General features: G+C 41.5%; 1 protein-coding gene across 3 annotated transcripts in view; it reads right to left on the bottom strand.

The window, feature by feature from the left end:
- Nucleotides 1-8,719, bottom strand: part of dcun1d4 (DCN1, defective in cullin neddylation 1, domain containing 4 (S. cerevisiae)) — a 66,134-nt gene extending 57,415 nt beyond the window's left edge. The window contains exon 1 of one of the 3 annotated variants that reach the window (XM_072569214.1): nt 8,604-8,719. In XM_072569214.1, the coding sequence (XP_072425315.1) occupies nt 8,604-8,622 (19 nt within the window). In that variant the 5' untranslated portion in view covers nt 8,623-8,719. Of the gene's footprint in view, nt 1-8,520; nt 8,540-8,603 lie in introns of those variants that run through there. The other 2 variants (XM_072569234.1, XM_072569242.1) reach the window with 2 other exon arrangements.
- Between the last annotated feature and the right edge of the window lie 10,649 nt (nt 8,720-19,368).

The raw sequence follows: 19,368 nt of genomic DNA, 5'->3' as shown, positions 1-19,368 counted from the left end.
GAGAAAAGGAAATACAAAAAGGTCATGGATAAGCAGAGATGGAGGAGGAACAAAGCAAACACTCACTAGAGGGTGGAAACCAAAAATGAGTTGTTCTCTTACATAAGAATTTTCATATTCTGTTCAGAGTACTAATATGCCTTCTGGCATTCAAATCTTGGCTTTTAACAGTGGGTGGTGCTGAACAAAAACTCTGGCTCAAAAAATAAAAATTCAAATCCTTTAGATGCAATTTTAGTAACAGAGAATTCATGGGCTAACGAAGTGAATGACAAAGTCTAAAGCTAGTACATGATTAGATTAAAGTCTTCAACCAATTGCAAAAGTTTTTCATTCTGATTAAGATAGTGACTTACTCATGACACTCTAAAACCACTACAGACACAAAGAACTAGAAGAGTGCTTAGTATGTGAAATAAGAATCATGAACACACAAAATAAAACCACCATGAACAGGGTAAGAGCTGGAATGGAGGAAAAAGATCAAAAAACCTTTTGGCTAAAAGTATTAGGAAACATAGGGCAAGACATCAAACAAAACTTTCCAAATACATGTAAGGCGAGAACAAGAAAACTATATAACAGGTTAGAAATTAACAACACCAGACTATTTTAAAACCATTGGGTTGACCCAAACACATTTGTCACATTGTTACATTTGTCAAAATGCGCTCTGAAATCAGGGTTTCATCAGAATAACCATACTGTTGGTCACGGGACCTGGTACATATTAAAATGTACAAGGTCCATCTATATTACCTTCCAACATCTGGGCAGTCAGCTGATACAATAATCATTAAGTTGTTACAGAAAACAATCCCTAACAATTAATTTACAGAGACAAAAATCTCTGGATTTTGTTAGAACTTTCAACTTAATGCACAATTAGAAGTTACACAATCTTCCATTACAAAGCACTAACAAAATAATATTTGTTCTTCATATCTTCCTATAAAAAAAAGTTAACTAGGAAAAAATATCTACCAAATTTCAAAAACCCTTCATTCTATTACACTCTGTATCAATACGATAGTTGGAGCAGCTTTGACAGAGAAGGTACAAAAGTTTTAGACAGAGATGTTTGTGAACTAAAGGATCATTTAAAAATATTAGTGTCCTAAATACAGATTTTAGAAATGTTTAAATAATCCACAAAGAGTGGTGCATTTTTCTGCAATTTCATGATTTAGAAGCAATTACCTTGCAATGGAAACATTGACAACAAGGATGATAAATCATAAACTTCATTGTTGTGCAAAAAACAAATACCTCTCGGTGAATGTCTGCTTTCAGTCTTCAGTTAACCACTGCTCAAGCTTTACTAGAGTTCAGAAAATCATTAAGACCCCTTAATCAGTTTATTAAATTATAATTCACTCATTTATCATTATCTCAAATGAATTATAAAAAGAATAGATTTAATATGAAGTATTTTACTCAACTTAAAAAATGATGAACCACAAAGAAATCTACTGTTTTCTGACACAGCAGTGAATTTGCACAGCTACTGCCTTTGCTGTTGGAGTTCAAGTATCTCTGGACATTGGAGTGCATCTAAGAAAAATTAACAAACAGCGAAATTCACTGTTGACCTTACAGGAACCTGTGTGGGAGAGCTCACAGCACAGGAGAAGCTAAGTGCATAGTTTAAGTGTAACTTTGCTGTAAATCTACAATAGCAAGGGTACTTTTTTGATCATGTTTTATTGAGATCTGTCTCGATTAAGTTTTAAAAATATAAAAACATACGCACTAAGTTAGCCTGGAGCAGTGCTTTTTTAGAACAGTAAGCTGTGCTACTTGAGACTGTAGATTGTTAAGGAGCGAAGATGGTCTTTAGCAGAGTGATGCACTCTTCCTGCCAAATGCAGGAGATTAGAGAGAGTTTCCATGTTACTGATGATTATGTCTGTAGGAAGTGTCTGTTTGCAAATTCGATCAGATCGCATGGATGGGTTGGAGCAGCAGTTAGAGGCAGTGAGGAATTTACATGAGCTAGTGGATGTGATGGATGGTAGTTATAGGAAGGGAGAAAAATCACAGATACACAATCAGGTTACCTCCAGGAAAGGTAAGAGATGGAGGCAAGCAGTATAAGGGTTTCTTGTTGCTATCACCATTTCAAACAAGTATGCCTTTTTGGCAAATGGAGAGGAAGATGGACTCTTAGAAACTTGCCTGGTCATGCTACATTCCCCTGGTATTGAAACTGCCTGGAATGTAACGAGATGTAGGTCAGGTTCCAAGCGATCAATTGTGGTAGGAGGACTCTAATCATACGTTTTTGCAGCCAACAGCAATAATTCAGAATGGTGTGTTGCTTCCCTGACGCCAGGATCAAGGATTTCTCAAAGAGGAGAAAAAGACCAGCAGGAGGTCATTGTGCACGTTGGAAGAGAAAAGATAGAGATTCTGAAGGGAGAATATAGAGAGTTGGGCAGGAATTTAAAAAAAGGTCTCGAGAGTTGTAATATCTGGATTACTCCTGGTGCTATGAACTAGTGAGGGTAGGAATCAGAGGAGAGAGCAGATGAATGCTTGGCTGAGGGACTGGTGCAGGGGAGAAGGGTTCACATTTTTTGGATCATTGGAACCTCTTCTGGGGTAGAAGTGACGTGTATACGTAGAATGAAATGCATCTGAATCAGAAGGGGACTAATATATCGGCAGGGAGATTTGCTTGAGCTGCTCAGGAGGATGGGGTCCAGGGAGATCATGAGGCAACAGGCAGTCTGAGACTGGTACAGTTGGGAAAAGGAACAAGTTGAACAGTCAAGGCAAGCAGGAACAAGCAGAGAACAAGGTAAGACTGATAAGTTAAACTGCATTTATTTCAACACAAGAGGCCTAACAGGGAAGGCAGATGAACTCAGGGCATGATGAGGAACATGGGACTGGGATATTATAGCAATTAGAGATGAGGCCCAAGGATAGACAGGCCTAGTAGCTTAATGTTCCAGGATATAAAAGCTATAGGAAGGATAAAACGGGTGGCAAGAGAGGAGGGAGAGTGGTGTTTTTGATAAGGGATAATTTTATGGCTGTACTTAGGGAGGATATTCCTGGGAATAGGTCCAGAGAAGTTCTTTGGGTGGAATGAAAAATAAGAAAGGGATGATTACATTGTTGGGATCGTACCATAGACCCCCTAATAGTCAGTAGGAAATTAAGAAACAAATTTGTAAGGGATCTCCATTACCTGTAAGAATAAGAGGGTGATTGTGGTAGGGGATTTTAACTTCCCAAACAAGGACTGGGACTGCCATGGTGTTAAGTGTTTAGACGGAGAGGTATTTGTTAGGTGTAGAAAATTTTCTGATTCAGTACGTGGATGTACCTTCTGTAGAAGGTGCAAAAGTTGACCTACTCTTGGTAAATAAGGCAGAGGAAGTACTGAGGTGTCAGTGGAGGACAACTTTGGGGGCCAGTGACAATAATTCTATTAGTTTGAAATAACTGATGGAAAAGAGTAGACCAGATCTGAAATCAGAGGAAAGCTAATTTTTATGGTTTTGGGCAAGAACTTCCAAAAGTTGATTGCGGAGGATGGGGGGGTGGGGGGGCAGGGTTGGTGGAAATGGATACTCACAGGCAAAAAGATGGCTAGAAAATGGGAAGCCTTCTAAAATGAGATATTAAGACTCCAGAGACAATACGTTCCTGTTAGGGTGAAAGGCAAGCTAGCAGGTGTAGGATGACCAGAGAAATTGAGGCTTTGGTCAAGAAAAGGAAGGAAGCATGTGTCAGGTCTGGACAACAGACATTGAGTGAATCCTTAGAAGAGTATAAAGGCAGTAGGAGTATACTTGAGGGAAATCAGGAAGGCAAAAAGGGGATATGAGATGACTTTGGCAAATAGGGTTAAGGAGAATCTATTTATAAACGCATTAAGGACAAAAGGGTAACTAGGGAGAGAATAGGGCCCCTCAAAGATCAGCAAGACAGCTGAGGTGTGAAACCACAGGAGATTGGGGGGGGGGGGGGGGAAAGAGGTGAAGAGAGCGGGGAAGATACTAAACAAGTATTTTGCATTAGTGTTTATCATGAAGGACGACACAGAAGATACAGAATGTGGGGAAATAGATGGTGACATCTTGAAAAAATATCCATACTACAGAGGTGGTGGTGCTGGACAACTTTAAACACAAAGATGGATAAATCACCGGGACCTGATCAGATGTACCCTGTGGGAAGCTAGGGAAGTGATTGCTGGGCCCCTTGCTGAGCTATTTGGATCACTGATAGTCAAAAGGTGAGGTGACGGAAGAATGGAGATTGGCTAACATGGTGCCACTGTTTAAGAAAGGTGGTAAGGAAAAGCCAGGAAACTACAGGCTGGTGAGCCTGCCATCGGTGGTGGGCAAGTTCTTTTAGGGGAATCCTGAGGTACAGGATTTCCTTGTATTTGGAAAAGCAAGGGCTGATTAGGGATAGTCAACATGGCTTTGTGCATCTGAAATCATGTCTCACTAACTTGATTGAGTTTTCTTAAGTACCACCGCATATACTCCAGTAATAGTCAAATTTGACTACTTTTTAAAAAAGGTTAAACTTATGGGGTTGACTATTACATTGATACTAAATTTGAGCGGCTGAAAGTCACACCTGTCAAAATTCATTCTGTATCATTAGCATAAGCCCAAATGTTCTCTAAACAAAATGAAGAAAAACAATGAATTCTGGCAATTCTGAAAACCGGAAAACAGCAGACGGGAAGACTGGGAGCGGAGTGGATCAATTGGCAGTCTGGAAAGCTGGAGCAGAACGTTACAACCAGCATACTAACACAAACATTGATCTGTTATCTGTGAAGAACTACGGCCAACCTTTACGAGATATAGAAAATTCCAGGTTATTTGAACAAAAATAGGGGGGCGACTTTTACATGAGACCAACTTTTACTCGAGTATATTTGGTAACAAAGACAATTGATGAGGGCAGAGCAGTGGACATGATCTATAGGGACTTCAGTAAGGTTTTTGCTTGGGGTCCTCATGGTAGACTGGTTAACAAGGTTAAATCACATGGAATACAGTAAGTTTGCAGATGACAGAGATTGGAAGTGTAGTGGATAGCATCACCTCAGATTACAACGGGATCTTCATCAGATAGGACAATGGGCTGAGGAGTGGCAGATGGAGTTTAATTTAGATAAATGTGACGCACTACATTTTGGAAAGGCAAACCAGGGCAGTTATAATACACGTAATGGTTATGCCCTGGCAAGTGCTGTCAAAATACTGGAGCATAGGGTCAAAGAACCTTGGAAGTGGAGTTGCAGGTAGATAGGATAGTGAGGGCGGCATTTGGTATTCTTGTCTTTATTGGTCAGAACATTGAGTATAGGACTTGGGTGGTCATGTTGGTTAGAGCACCTTTAGAATATTGTGTGCAACATTCTATTGGAAGGATTTTGTGAAACTTGACAATGGTTTAGAAAAATTTACAAGGATTTTGCTAGGGTTGGGGGCTTTGAGCTATAGGGAAGAGGCTGGGCAATTTTCCCTGGAGCATTGGAGGCTGACGAATGACCTTATAAAAGTTTTATAAAATCAAGAGGGGCATGGACAGGGTCTTTTCCCTGGCATGGGGGAGTCCAGAACTAGAGGGCATAGGTTTAGAGTGAGAGGGGAAAGATTTAGAAGGAATTTAAGAGGCAACTTTTCCATGCAGAGGGTGACGCATGTATGGAATTAGCTGCCAGAGGAAATTGAGGAGGCGGGTAAAATTACAACATTTAAAGGCATCTGGATGGGTATATGAACAGGAAGGGTCAAGTGCTGACAAATGGAACTCTTAATTTAGGATCTGTTTGGTATGGATGAGTTGGATCGAACAGTCTGTTTCCATGCTGTACATCACTATGACTATTACCATAGTCCTCAAAAGGAAACTTTTAACCACTAAGCATATTTGACTTGCCCTTAAATATGACATGTTCATTTAATAGATGAGATAATTAGAACTAAACTATTAAGCACAAATTTATATCAAAAACAAGTAACTTTTCAGTGAAGTGCAATTTTTCTCTTTCCTTATAAATCATTTAAGTACATGTATCAACATGCGAGAATGCAAATTTAAAATTACTGTTTGCAAATTAAAAATAGGAATAATCTCAAAATGCAATTAAATGAATGATACCTTAATAGTTCACGTATCTACACTTAGTTCTAAACTCTCAGTCCTGAATATCCTGTACCTCCCAGTTTCACACTCAGCAGTGCATATGTCAATACATACAGAAACCAAAACATCTTCCATATCTCAAATGTTAGATTTTCAAACTTCTTGAACAGCCTGCGAACAACAGCCGTGATTCATTCAGTGCATTTTCTACTCTAGTTCTAAAACTTTGCTTATTACTGAAATATAAAAGCACCCATTTACATTTGGATTTAAACAGAAGTTGCAAATACAATTTGTATTGAACCACATTATTAAGCATTTCTTTTCTTCATTTTGATCCACGAGTTTCAAAAACAACTATCACAATAAAATTAGTCTATTATAATTATAAGTGATTTAAAATGCAATTTTGATTTACTTCAATTTAACAGGCCAAATTTCACTTTCAAATGGGGATTGAAATTTAATGTATTGCAAAAGACTGTACGAGTCCAGCACAAAGAATAACAAAACTTCCACAGCTGAAAACTGGGTCAGAAGTTGATACATCTTCATTCAGAAAGTTCTATGACACTGGGGCACTGAAGAGAAATCGGTAATGGTAATCATATTCCAACCAACATTTAAATCGAAGCTGAGCTTAGATTCACGGAGGTAGTGGTGAGTTTGGGCCCAGTACGAGACCAGTGGTATCAGCAGCGGCCGCATTGGTGAAGTAGATCTGAAGCTGACTCGTGGAGGCACAGTCAAGTTCGGGCTGGAGTGGTATCTCGCAGTGTCAGTAGTGCCTGCTGTCCATCTATTCTCAGTGGCAAAATGGTACTGTGTAGAGATGACTTTCATTCCAGTGGTGACTGTGCAGAAGGGACACAGTCCTGGCCACCAGGCCAAAGGTGGAACACTTTACATTAGATTCCTTAGGGTGGAAACAGGCCATTCGGCCCAACAATCCACACCGAAGAGTAACCTACCCAGACCCATTTCCCTCTAACTAATGCACCTAGCACTATAGGCAGTTTAGCATGGCCAATTCACCCGACCTTGCACATCTTTTGACTGTAGACACAGGGAGAATGTGTGTGTGAAGTTTGCACAGTCGCCAGAGGCTGGAATCAAACCTGGGACCCTGGTGTTATGATGCAGCAGTGCTAACCACTGAGCCACTGTGCCACTTCTGATTGAACTCACTTGCCCTAAATCCCTAAAAAGGACTGTAAAGTTGAACACTTTATTTCTTCATTTTTTGCCTTTAAATTCTTTAGTTTTGGTTTATCTTTGTGTTTTAAGATGCTACCAGAGAGTGAAAACACTGCACAATACTACACTGTACTTTGTTAGAAAACACACATGACAATAAATCAAAACCATGTCACGACTGTACTGACAGGTGTCATACCCTCAGTTTTTTTAAAACTGAAACGTCATCTATTCTTAGTACAGACAAACATGTAATTTCACTAACAAATAGCAAACAGATGAATTTGCTTCGAGGTGTGAAAGCTGGTTTAGCCACCTAGATCAAATCCAAGCAGTTTGTGCAACTATAAGCATTTTCGATCAGAATGGGTCCATCAGACATGATATCCGTCCTACGGTTTCTATAATTAAACAAAACTGGATCACATTGTTAACTACATTAGAAATCAACTGACCGGAATACAGAATCATCACCATATCTTGCATGACCACCCCACAGGGTGAATTTGCAAAGGTGGACAATGTAAACTAATCCAAAAAAAAAGGTTAAATCAATTTAAAATAAACTAATATGCATAGAAAGAGATTTATTTTGCTAACGGACACTACGGCCAAGGATGAAAACAACCTAGGCAGAAAGTATTGCATTGAGACCAGTCTGCCAATCAGAGTGGAGGTAGTGAGCCCTGACTAAACGCTTCCCTTGATTACACGGCAGTAGGCAGTCTGGGGATTGCAGTTCCCTTGTGACGCCACCAGGCATGTCATCGCAGAATGTGTGGTCACAGAACTACAATTCCCACAAAACATCACGAACATTGCGCCCGCCCGTTGACGTACACATCCCTCATTCTTGTTCCCTCCCCGATATCCTGAAATAAAAGCAACTCCAGACAGCTTCTCAGCAGAGTTAACAAGGCTTTCCGCACTGGGGGGGTGGGGAGGAGAGAAAGAGAATACTCATCCCCTGCTTTCTCCAGCGACACGATATATCAATCTACTGATATCTACTTTCAACCAGTGAGCCGGTCGATGAGGAGAAAAAAATGCAATTTGTTAGTCAGGACATTACAATGAGAGATACTGCAAGAAAACTGCGTCACCTCTTTTTTGTGACACACGAATCATCCCCATTAAAGAGAGACAGGTAAAACAAGAACACCCAGCACTAAACGTAAACAAAAACAAACGAACCCTATAATGCTGACTCTAGAAATCGCAAAGCCACGTATATGCACCATAGGCGATAGCTAGAGCGACGAGTCTTTCATACTTACTGACTGCATCCGCGTGCATTTTCAGGGCGAGGATGGTTTAGAACGCGCCGGACAACCGCTCCCGCTCGTGCCGGTGAAACCAGCCAGTAACAACGGAAGTCCCGCCTTCTCCCCTCCGCGATTGGCTCTCCAGCCCGCCCACCTCGCGTAATTCGCAGGGCGGCGTTCGACTGGCTGATGGAATGTCAATCACAGTGGCCCGCACCGGTGGGAGGGGCTGGTGGTTCGGCTTGGCTCCGCCTTCAGCCTCGGGGAGAACGGTCGCTAATCGGTGCAGGTTATTTGTCACCCATTCGTTGCGATGTGCACGTTTAAAGCAAATTGAGAGACATACTCCTAAGATGAGGGATGTTGAATGGTGTCCTGGCGTTATTTATCCCCCGCCCCCGGCTAACTTATACTGTTTTCTAATGAAGTCGCCACCTCGTCGTGACAGTAAATAATAGGAATGAGTCCCTATCCTAGCAACAGAGGGGCCGTGGACCAATCAGAGTGCCGGCCCGGGGCCTATTGTGCTGGTTATTGGGGGAGGGGAGAAGTGAACCACTTCATCGGGATTGTGCCGTTGGGGTCGTGGCTATGGTTACATTTTTCTGCATTTAGATTTACACTGACTCGGCGATGATTTGCCAAGTTCCATTCATCAGTAGTCACCGCCTTTTCTAAAAATTGCTTGTTTTGACTCTCGCCGCGCTCGAACGAGTTTAATGCGTTAAAACCCATTTGCAAACTCCCACTCCCGTTAAACACTTCTCGTTCGCAATAAGAATTGTGCTCACTATTGGCAAGAAATAAGTTATACCTCCGTGTAAATCAGCCTTTACAATGGCGAGGTTTGGCTAAGGCAGAGTCACGACAAGTCATAATGAGGAATAAGAGAAATGGTATGGTAGGTACGTTTGTGTCCGTTTTCACCGAGGAAGCTATTCCCAAGAACCAAAAAGCCAAGTGACCCGAGAGAACGAGTTTAGGAAATTAGTATTGATACAAAGGTTGTACTGGAGAAAAAGTGGGGCTGAAAGTTGTTCTCCAGGACACGAACATCCCCGTATGGTTTAAAGACGTGGCTGGATGCATTGGGTGATCTGCTTCCAAATAATAGATTGTGGAGTGATTCTTGCAAATTGGAAGCGACAAAAATGTCGCTATTTAATAAGGAAGTGAGAGAAAACAGGGGACTACAGACTTATTAGTTTTCACTAGTGGACGGGGGAAAGGATCATAAAGGATGTGATCAATAGGCATGGTTTGGAGATGCCGGTGTTGGACTGGGGTGTACAAAGTTAAAAATCACACAACACCAGGTTAGAGACCAACAGATTTAGTTGGAAGCCCTGGCTTTCGGAGCGCTGCTCCTTCATCGGGTGGTGATGAAGGAGCGGTGCTCCGAAACTTGGTGCTTCCAATTAAACCTGTTGGTCTATAACCTGGTGTGTGATTTTTAACTGTGATCAATAGATGCTTGGATTAAAAGAAAGCTAAGGCAGAATAACTGGATTTGTGAATTGGAGATCAAGGGGCTATCCGTCACAAAATTGATTATGGGAAGTGAATGGATGTAGCCTACTTAAATTTTCAGAAGGTTAATAAGGTTTCTTGCAGGAGCTTGTTTAGCAGAATCTAGATGTGGCAGTGCCATGTTGGGCTGGGGTGGACAAAGTTCACCAGGTTATCGTCCAACAGGTTTATTTGGAAGTACAATAACCTGGTGTGTGATTTTTAACTTTAGCAAAATCAAAGAACATGAGACAAGTTATGTATTGGGATAGATTAAGGTTTTCAGAAAACCAACTCTTTATGTTTCGGGCAGGATCTTTCCTCAGGACTGGGTAAGGAAGAGGGGAAAGAGGGCTGAGAGCTAGCTGGGGGAGGGGTGCTGCCTGACCTGCAGAGCTTTTCCAGCGCCTGACTCCAGCATCTGCAGTCCTCAATTTCTCCTCGGAAACAGAGACTGGAAATAAAAACGTTACTCTCATTTATTGATACAAAACTATGTGGAAGGCTCTTGTATTGCAAGTGATAGTATCCCTATCTTGAGTCCAGAAGTCCTGATTCAAGTCTCGATTAGAGTGGTGCTGGAAAAGCACAGCAGGTCAGGCAGCATCCGAGGAGCAGGAAAATTGACGTTTCGGGCAGTGGCATATAGGTAAAGCAGTGTTAATTCTGCAACCATAATTATATGCAAGGTAAATGAACTCATACCAGTGTATAATTGTTTCAGCCAAGAGCTGAGTTAACAAGAATGAAAGCTATGTGAAGGAAATATATAATTGTTTTTGTATTAGCTAAAATGTGCATACAAGAATGAAATGTGCATGCAAACAATGGTAGATGTTACAAATAGATAAGGTGCTGTGAGGGGGGGGGATGTTGGTTAAGCTAGATATACCTGTACAAACAGTCATAAACATCTGTTTCCCACTTCACCAAAAAAAACACAATCAAGAGGTCATAGGGCTCAGTGTAAATAAAGAATAAAAGGAAATAATGCTTTGGCAAGCATGGAAACAGACGGCAGTGAAGAAGGATACATAACAATAAGACCACAGAGGGAGGTGGTTAAACGGCCTTGTGAGGCCAGAGATAAAAATTTTGTCACAGACAAGGCCGGATGAGTTCAGAGATAAACAAGAGTAGTGGGAAATAAAAACAGGGAAGGAGCAATGGGAGGTGGGAAGAGAAACTAATTACATAAATATTGTGTACTCGTTAAGCTCGGTGTGTGTGTGACTACCTTGTAAATAGTAGACACCACACCCCTCTTGAAAGAGCGTAATAAATGATACTACTGCTTCAGATCTTGTCTCGGACTGAAATTATTGAAATGAATGAGCTTCGTTTCTCACAACTGGGGGCTTGTCCGGGATATTCTTCCATTGCCGGGGGGAGTAGCTGGCCCTGGACACTGGGAAGACGCGTCCCGATCCCGATTGAGGAGCGGTCTCATGTCCCGGTTTGGTCCGCTCCCTTGGGTGACTGGTACAAATCCCACAAGAGAGACATCTGAATCAGACCGTGAAAGGACATCGATAGAAAATATGGCAAAAGGGGCCAGGCAACTCTGTGCACAGACCAGGATTAAAAAATTGACTTTTAAGTACTGCCTTGGTGGTCGGGATTGAGTTTTAGTCGTTAATAAGGGACTAACAAAGGAACTCAATATGGGCTGTGCCGTGGATAAGGAAAAAGCCTCCGGTAAAATAAAAGAAAAAAGGCAATGGAAATGGAGGCAGGGTCCCTTACAATATGCCTCCAGAAAGTCCGTTGGGCAGGATGTGTGGACTTGGAAAAATAATACTTGTACAAGGGAAAAAGATAGGAAAAAGATGATTAAATATTGTTGCTTTGTATGGACTAAGGAATCCATTCTTTGTCCTGCCATCTTTGGCCAAAGTACGGGTCGGGCAAAGACTGGGTTTGTAAATATTTAAATTTATATGTCAATGGAAAAGAGCCTTACAGTCAGGAGGAATCTGATTATGCTTCAAGTCAGAAGGGCGAGTAGCTGAAGGGCTACTGAGGGTACATTTTTTAACTAAATCATGGCCAGATATCCAGAAAAAAAAATTTAAAAGATAGAGGGGTGAAGCGAGGAGCACTTAGAGGTGTTGTGGCGGGAAGCTCAGAAAGTGCCTGTGAAATACGGTGTGTGTGTGTGAGAGAGAGAGAGAGAGAGAAAGAGCTGTACAGCTAATGGAAAGTTTAACCCTTTGTGATTCGGTTTGAATGCACATTTGTTTGTTGGTGATTGAATGTTTGTGCTTTGTTCCCTGGAGCTTGAGAGCCAGGACTGTTTTGAATCTGATCTCTATTATGGAAATTTAACATGATTTCTTTTAAGGTTAAGGATTTTATGAAATAAAATGTTAACTCCTGTTCCTTTTACAGGTCATGACTGCCTTACTGTCAGTTTCTAACTAATCTCTTTTATCATTACATAAAAGCAATTTATGGAGGACAGTTGAAGTTTCAGTTTAACATTAAATTGTAACATTTAAAAAATCCTATGGTTAATATCTGTGACCTTGGATTCGGCCATTCTTCATGCATTAGAAGTTTTTTTTTCTAACTTGAATAGACAAATTCTTTTAAGGCAGCTCCGGTTATTGCACGACTTATAGCATTGTAATTGAGCAATGATTGGTCAGGACTACTTGAGAAACATGATTTTGGATATAAATTAAGGGACTAAAATTGGGTAATTATAGTGGATTTCAAAATTGGGAACTGTATGCATTTTACATTTTAAATATTAAATACTGAATAAATTAATTTGTAATATATAAATATATATTTACAAGTTAGTAACAGGCTTTAAAGTTAGACAAGCATAAATTGATGAATTGGTATTTGAAGTTATGGGGACCAAGAAATATTACAATATTTCTTAAAAAAAAATTTTCAAGGTCTAAACAAAACATTGGGTGATGAAGAATGGCCATTAGGTGGCCCTAAAGCTGCTCAATTGGTTAAATCGGGTCAGCAATTGATCTGGCAATGTAACATTAGATGTAGAAACAAAAGGCAAAACTAATGATAGCCACGGTTGATGAGATAATAAAGAAAAGGACAAAACTAAAAGGAGAAGGAAACCGGAATGGTCGGGGAGGAGGTGTTAAGGGGTCTGGTGGACAGGAACAAGGATTGAAGTGGAAATCCCCACAGGCGGGATGTTATTACTGTGGAAAGACAAGTCACTTTAGGAGAGTGTCCAGATCTGAAAAAGGAAGCAAATGCAGTACAGTTTATAAACCTTAGGGGTGTCAGGGGTTCCTGCCCCTGGGGACCCACTAGGAACCCTTGATAAATTTAAAGGTGGGACTTTATAAAGAGGACATAGTTTTTCTAGTCGATACAGGGGCACTAAGGTCATCCTTAAATTTTAAGCCCAAGGCAATGGGAACAAAAGAATAAATTGGATTATGGCAACAGTTTTGTGATGAGAGGCACAAAGAATCAGTTTTGCGCTCATGACAAGATACTGCCACCAAAATTGGGGATTGAATTAACTGCAAATGGTGCTATGAAACCTGTTGAGGTTCTTAAAAATGAATGTGCTCGAGCAAAACAATTACAGAAACAGAATGAGAAGTCACAAGTGACTAGTAAACAAACAGAACTGCGCAATTACAGTTTAAAAAATGTTTTAGTCACTTGTTGCATTTCCACCCTGAATTACAGATAATGATTTTTATATTTATATAATATATAATGAATAATTAATATTTATAATAAATCGATTGTGTTAGCCTGAATCAATATTAATTGGCAGGATCCCTTCACATATTCTCAGTGACCTGTCATATTGATTCATGGTTAATTTAAAACAGGACTGCATTAATTCATTGTTAATTAAAGAATGGAAAGCTATATTACTGGCCGATGAGGTAACTAAAGAAGCAGTGGTTTATTCCTTAATACCTACTGTCCTAGGTCCTCGGGAAGCTCCAATATTTACTGAAAGAGAGGAAAAAGAAAGATTTGGGGCTGTCCCCTGATTATTCGGACTACCCTATTTGGGGACGAAAGGAGAGTTACTGGGACCAGAAACTAAAGATTTGTTCTTAAAGAACTATATAGTGGGCTTGTCCTCCTCTTTGTCTTTCCTCAGGAAACAGGGTTTATTGGCACAGACTTGCCCCTTGAATTTGCTGTTCATCCAATTCGACCAGGAGATGGGGTCTTAGTAAAATCATGGACAGAGACTAAAATGCAACTGGACTGGGAAGGGCCGTATCAAGCTCTTTTGACCACTGAAACAGCGATAAGAACGGCAGAAAAAGGCTGGACTCACTACACTCGGATCAAAGGGCCAGTGAAATCTCCAGTTGAGGAAGAAGTCTTGACATCCGAATCAACAGAAGAACCACTGAAACTCAGGCTAAAGAGTCTTTGAGTAACCGATTATATAGTGGCGACGCGAGCGCGGGATTATTTCTGTAGGATTGTATATTAAGTCTTTTGGTGCTTCAGCATGATTTTTAGAATGCTGGGGATGCTTAGGGTTATGAGACTAGCTCTCTTAGTATTGGGATTTTGTCAAACATTATTTTCATATGTGTTATTAATGGTTCCTGAGTCTGATAATAGAAGGTAATAGAATAGACGCAGATGCATGCAGCTTAATAAATTATAGGGATGTAGATAATCAAAGGCAGTACCACAGCTCAGAGATACATCCTAAGTCCTACAGGGATGGCCTTGGGGATGGATGGTACTTGGTATAATGGTCTCGTCACAGTACACTGGGCCCCCTTCCAACCAGCTCTCGACTGTCCCGATAAAGAGCGTAACCCAATATACCTAACGATAAAGAAAACCACAAGGCATGAAGCAATTCTGAGGGGGGGGGGGAGGAATCCTATGAGATACAATTAAATGAAGCATTTGGGATAGAAATGAAAACAAATGGGAATGATTTCTTGGGCTGTTGTTTTTGAATTAGCGTAGGAAAGGGAAAATGGGCAGAACTACCGGATACTGTGCTGAAAATTTGTTGCTGGAAAAGCGCAGCAGGTCAGGCAGCATCCAAGGAGCAGGAGAATCGACGTTTCAGGCATGAGCCCTTCCTCAGGAACATGAGCCTTTCTTCTCCTGTTCCTTGGATACTGCCTGACCTGCTGCGCTTTTCCAGCAACACATTTTCAGCTCTGATCTCCAGCATCTGCAGTCCTCACTTTCTCCTAGAACTACCGGATAATAAGATTCAACCTTTCACCCCTCCTGATGACCCTAAAGTGGTAAAAATTATAGAGGTGAAGGACTTGAAACAGACCATCGAAATAGAAACTAGATACGGGATGCAAATGCCTGGGTTGAATGGGCAAAGTATACTGTAAAAAGTCTGAATAAGAGCAATTGCTATGCATGTGCCTCCAGTAGGCCAGTGGCCCAGATGGTCCCTTTTTCCGCTCGGGTGGGAGCGAGACAGGAAGGGCATGAATGTATGATAGCCCTGTATCAGGATATGACTGCATGGAATGATAGGAACTGTACCTCCCTATCTCTGATGTTCCCTCCCTTCGAGAAGAAAGATTTAAAAGCTCCCCCTATGTTCTCAGCCGCAGTCGGAAATCACACGTCGTGTGTGCATAGACGAGGTACAAATCGGTCTAGAGATTTGGGGGAGCTGAAATTATGTACAGAGATTAAGAATGTCACCGAAATGGACAAGGGAGGGAACTACTCAACACTAAAGATTCCCCGAGCAGAACTATGGTGGTACCATGGAGGCAAAATATTGAGACCCACCCTATCTCTGGATTGGAGAGGGATATGTGCAATTGTACAATTGGCAATTCCATTTACCCTGGCATTTGAGAAAGATAGTAGAGATAAAGGGAAGAAGTAAAAGATCATTATTAGACACCTCTTTTGATGACAGGATTTATCTAGACTCTATAGGAATTCCAAGAGGGGTATCGGATGAGTTCAAGGCTCGCAACCAGATTGCAGCATTGAGTCAGCTCTCGTCTGGTGGGTAACGATTAATAAAAATGTAGATTGGATAAATTACATTTTCTATCATCAGCAGCGATTTATAAATTATACAAGAGATGCGGTTAAAGGAATATCAGAACAGCTTGATGCGACAAGTAGGATGGCATGGGAAAACAGAATGGTCCTTGATATGATTTTAGCAGACAAAGGGGGTATGTATGTGATGTTAGGAGGAAGCTGTTGTATCTTTATTCCTAATAACACTGCACCTGATGGTTCAATTACTCAGGCCTCAAGGGGATTGACCACCTTAGCAGAGGAACTGACTGAGAATTCATGTCTCACAGGATGGCTTGAATCATGGTTTGGAAATCGGAAGGGGGTGGTGGTTTCCATCCTTACTTCCCTGATAGTAGTAGCCGGGGTATTGGTAGCCAATAGCTGTTGCATCATACCCTGTATATGCAGGCACACCCAAAGACTGATTGAGACCGCCTTAATGAAACAGATGCTCCTAAAAGGGAATCAGGCAGGAGAACTTTATCTATCAAATAATGAAGGGATGAGTGAGACCAAGATGGATGAAATCTCTGAAATGATGCTTGCAAATTTTGGGGGCAATGCTTAAAAGAAAAATGCAGAAGATAACAAATGATAATTAAAGAAAAAGGCATTTAGGTAAAGCAGTGTTACTTCTGCAACCATAATTACTTATGCAAGGTAAGTGAACTCACACCAGTGTATAATTGTTTCAGCCAAGAGCTGAGTTAACAAGAATGAAAACTATGTGAAGGAAATTTATAATTGTTTTTGTATTAGCTAAAATGTCATACAAGAATGAAATGTGCCTGCAAACAATGGTAGATGTTACACACAAATAGATAAGTTGCTGTGAGGGGGGGGGAGGGGTTAAGCTAGATATGCCTGTACAAACAGTTACAAACATCTGTTTCCCGCTTCAGCAAAAAAACACAATCAAGAGGTCATAAGGATACATAACAATAAGATTACAGAGGAAGGTGGTCAAACGGCCTTGTGAGGCCAGAGATAAACATTTTGTAACGGACAAGGTCGGATGAGTTCAGAGATAAACAAGAGTAGTGGGCGTCAGGCTTAGAGTAGTGGGAAATAAAAACAGGGGAGGAGCAATGGGAGGTGGGAAGAGAAACGAATTACATAAATATTGTGTACTCGTTAAACTCGATGCGTGTCCTCAGCAGAGTGGGAGGGGGAGTTGAAATGTTGGACCACAGGGCGGAGGGGTTGATTGGTGCGGGTGTCCCAGAGATGTTTCCTAAAGCGCTCTGCTAGGAGGCGTCCAGTCTCCCTTGGAGGTTTGTCAGATCAGGTCCAATCAGGTTGATTAAAATAACTATAAAGCTGTGTTGTGATAATGATATAAAGCATTTTCGGGAGGATTTGGACAGGATTGGTGATTAGGCAAGAATATGGCAAATGGAATATCTAAATATATATTGGAAAATTGAGGTTATTCACATTGGTAAGTGCAGAATATTTCTTAAATAATAAGATCTGCCATTATCTTGTTGAATGTGGAAGTCATGAAAGGCTGAACGGCCTAATTCCTATGTTTGTATAGAAATAGCCTGCTAGAAGTTCTCTTGTCTGATTAGTCTTTGTGACCAATAATGCTGCTCTATTTCCACTGAGAAAAACATTTATTCCCGAAAACTCAATTTTGGAAAAGTAACATACACATAAACATTTCAATAAAGCATTCATGTCAGTATAATAAACTTGAAATAATTTTATTAAAAGACTTATTTGAGAAATTTTTGTACAAAAAAGGCTATTCAGCATAACACATTTCAGCTGATGTTAGTACCCCACTAAGACCACTAAAATCAACCCAGTTCATTGTTTTTTTTCCCATTGTCTTCTAATATTTGCCTTTGTTTACTTAATTGCCTCTTAAACGTCAAATCTGAATTTTGTTCAGTGGTAACTTATCTTCATGGACCCCATTTTCTAATACATCTGTTCAGATGTATTTGGACACACCTCTGGAACAGATGGGAGTTGAACCCAGATCTTCTGGTCCAGAGGTAGAGACATAACAACTGCACAACATTTTCTGATAGCTCATTACTTTAAACAATAAACACCCCTGATGTCTCACTTTAGTTTAATGCTAGCTCTGACTTTAAACTTCTACCAATACTGATCAATGCAATTAACTTTTCACTATTTACCTTCAAGGTGGTAAAAACAATGACTGCAGATGCTGGAAACCAGATTCTGGATTAGTGGTGCTGGAAGAGCACAGCAGTTCAGGCAACATCCAAGGAGCTTCGAAATCGACGTTTCGGGCAAAAGCCCTTCAGGAATAAAGGCAGTGAGCCTGAAGCGTGGAGAGATAAGCGAGAGGAGGGTGGGGGTGGGGAGAAAATAGCATAGAGTACAATGGGTGAGTGGGAGAGGGGATGAAGGTGATAGGTCAGGGAGGAGAGGGTGGAGTGGATAGGTGGAAAAGGAGATAGGCAGATAGGACAAGTCCAGACAAGTCATGGGGACAGTGCTGAGCTGGAAGTTTGGAACTAGGGTGAGGTGGGGGAAGGCGAAATGAGGAAACTGTTGAAGTCCACATTGATGCCCTGGGGTTGAAGTGTTCCGAGGCGGAAGATGAGGCGTTCTTCCTCCAGGCGTCTGGTGGTGAGGGAGCAGCAGTGAAGGAGGCCCAGGACCTCCATGTCCTCGGCAGAGTGGGAGGGGGAGTTGAAATGTTGGGCCATGGGGCGGTGTGGTTGATTGGTGCGGGTGTCCCAGAGATGTTACCTAAAGCGCTCTGCTAGGAGGCGCCCAGTCTCCCCAATGTAGAGGAGACCGCATCGGGAGCAATGGATACAATAAATGATATTAGTGGATGTGCAAGTAAAACTTTGATGGAAGTGGAAGGCTCCTTTAGGGCCTTGGATAGAGGTGAGGAGGAGGTGTGGGCGCAGGTTTTACAGTTCCTGCGGTGGCAGCGGAAAGTGCTCCCTCACCACCAGACGCCTGGAGGAAGAATGCCTCATCTTCCACCTCGGAACACTTCAACCCCAGGGCATCAATGTGGACTTCAACAGTTTCCTCATTTCCCCTTCCCCCACCCCACCCTAGTTCCAAACTTCCAGCTCAGCACTGTCCGGACTTGTCCTACCTGCCTATCTCCTTTTCCACTTATCCACTCCACCCTCTCCTCCCTGACCTATCACCTTCATCCCTTCCCCCACTCACCCATTGTACTCTATGCTACTTTGTCCCCACCCCCACCCTCCTCTAGCTTATCTCTCACTGCCTTTATTCCTGATGAAGGGCTTTTGCC

The sequence above is a fragment of the Chiloscyllium punctatum genome, chromosome 1 (assembly GCF_047496795.1).
Source record: "Chiloscyllium punctatum isolate Juve2018m chromosome 1, sChiPun1.3, whole genome shotgun sequence".
Taxonomy (NCBI): domain Eukaryota; kingdom Metazoa; phylum Chordata; class Chondrichthyes; order Orectolobiformes; family Hemiscylliidae; genus Chiloscyllium; species Chiloscyllium punctatum.
The sequence above is the reverse complement of the archived record's forward strand: the minus strand, read 5'-3'. Positions and strand labels throughout refer to the sequence as shown.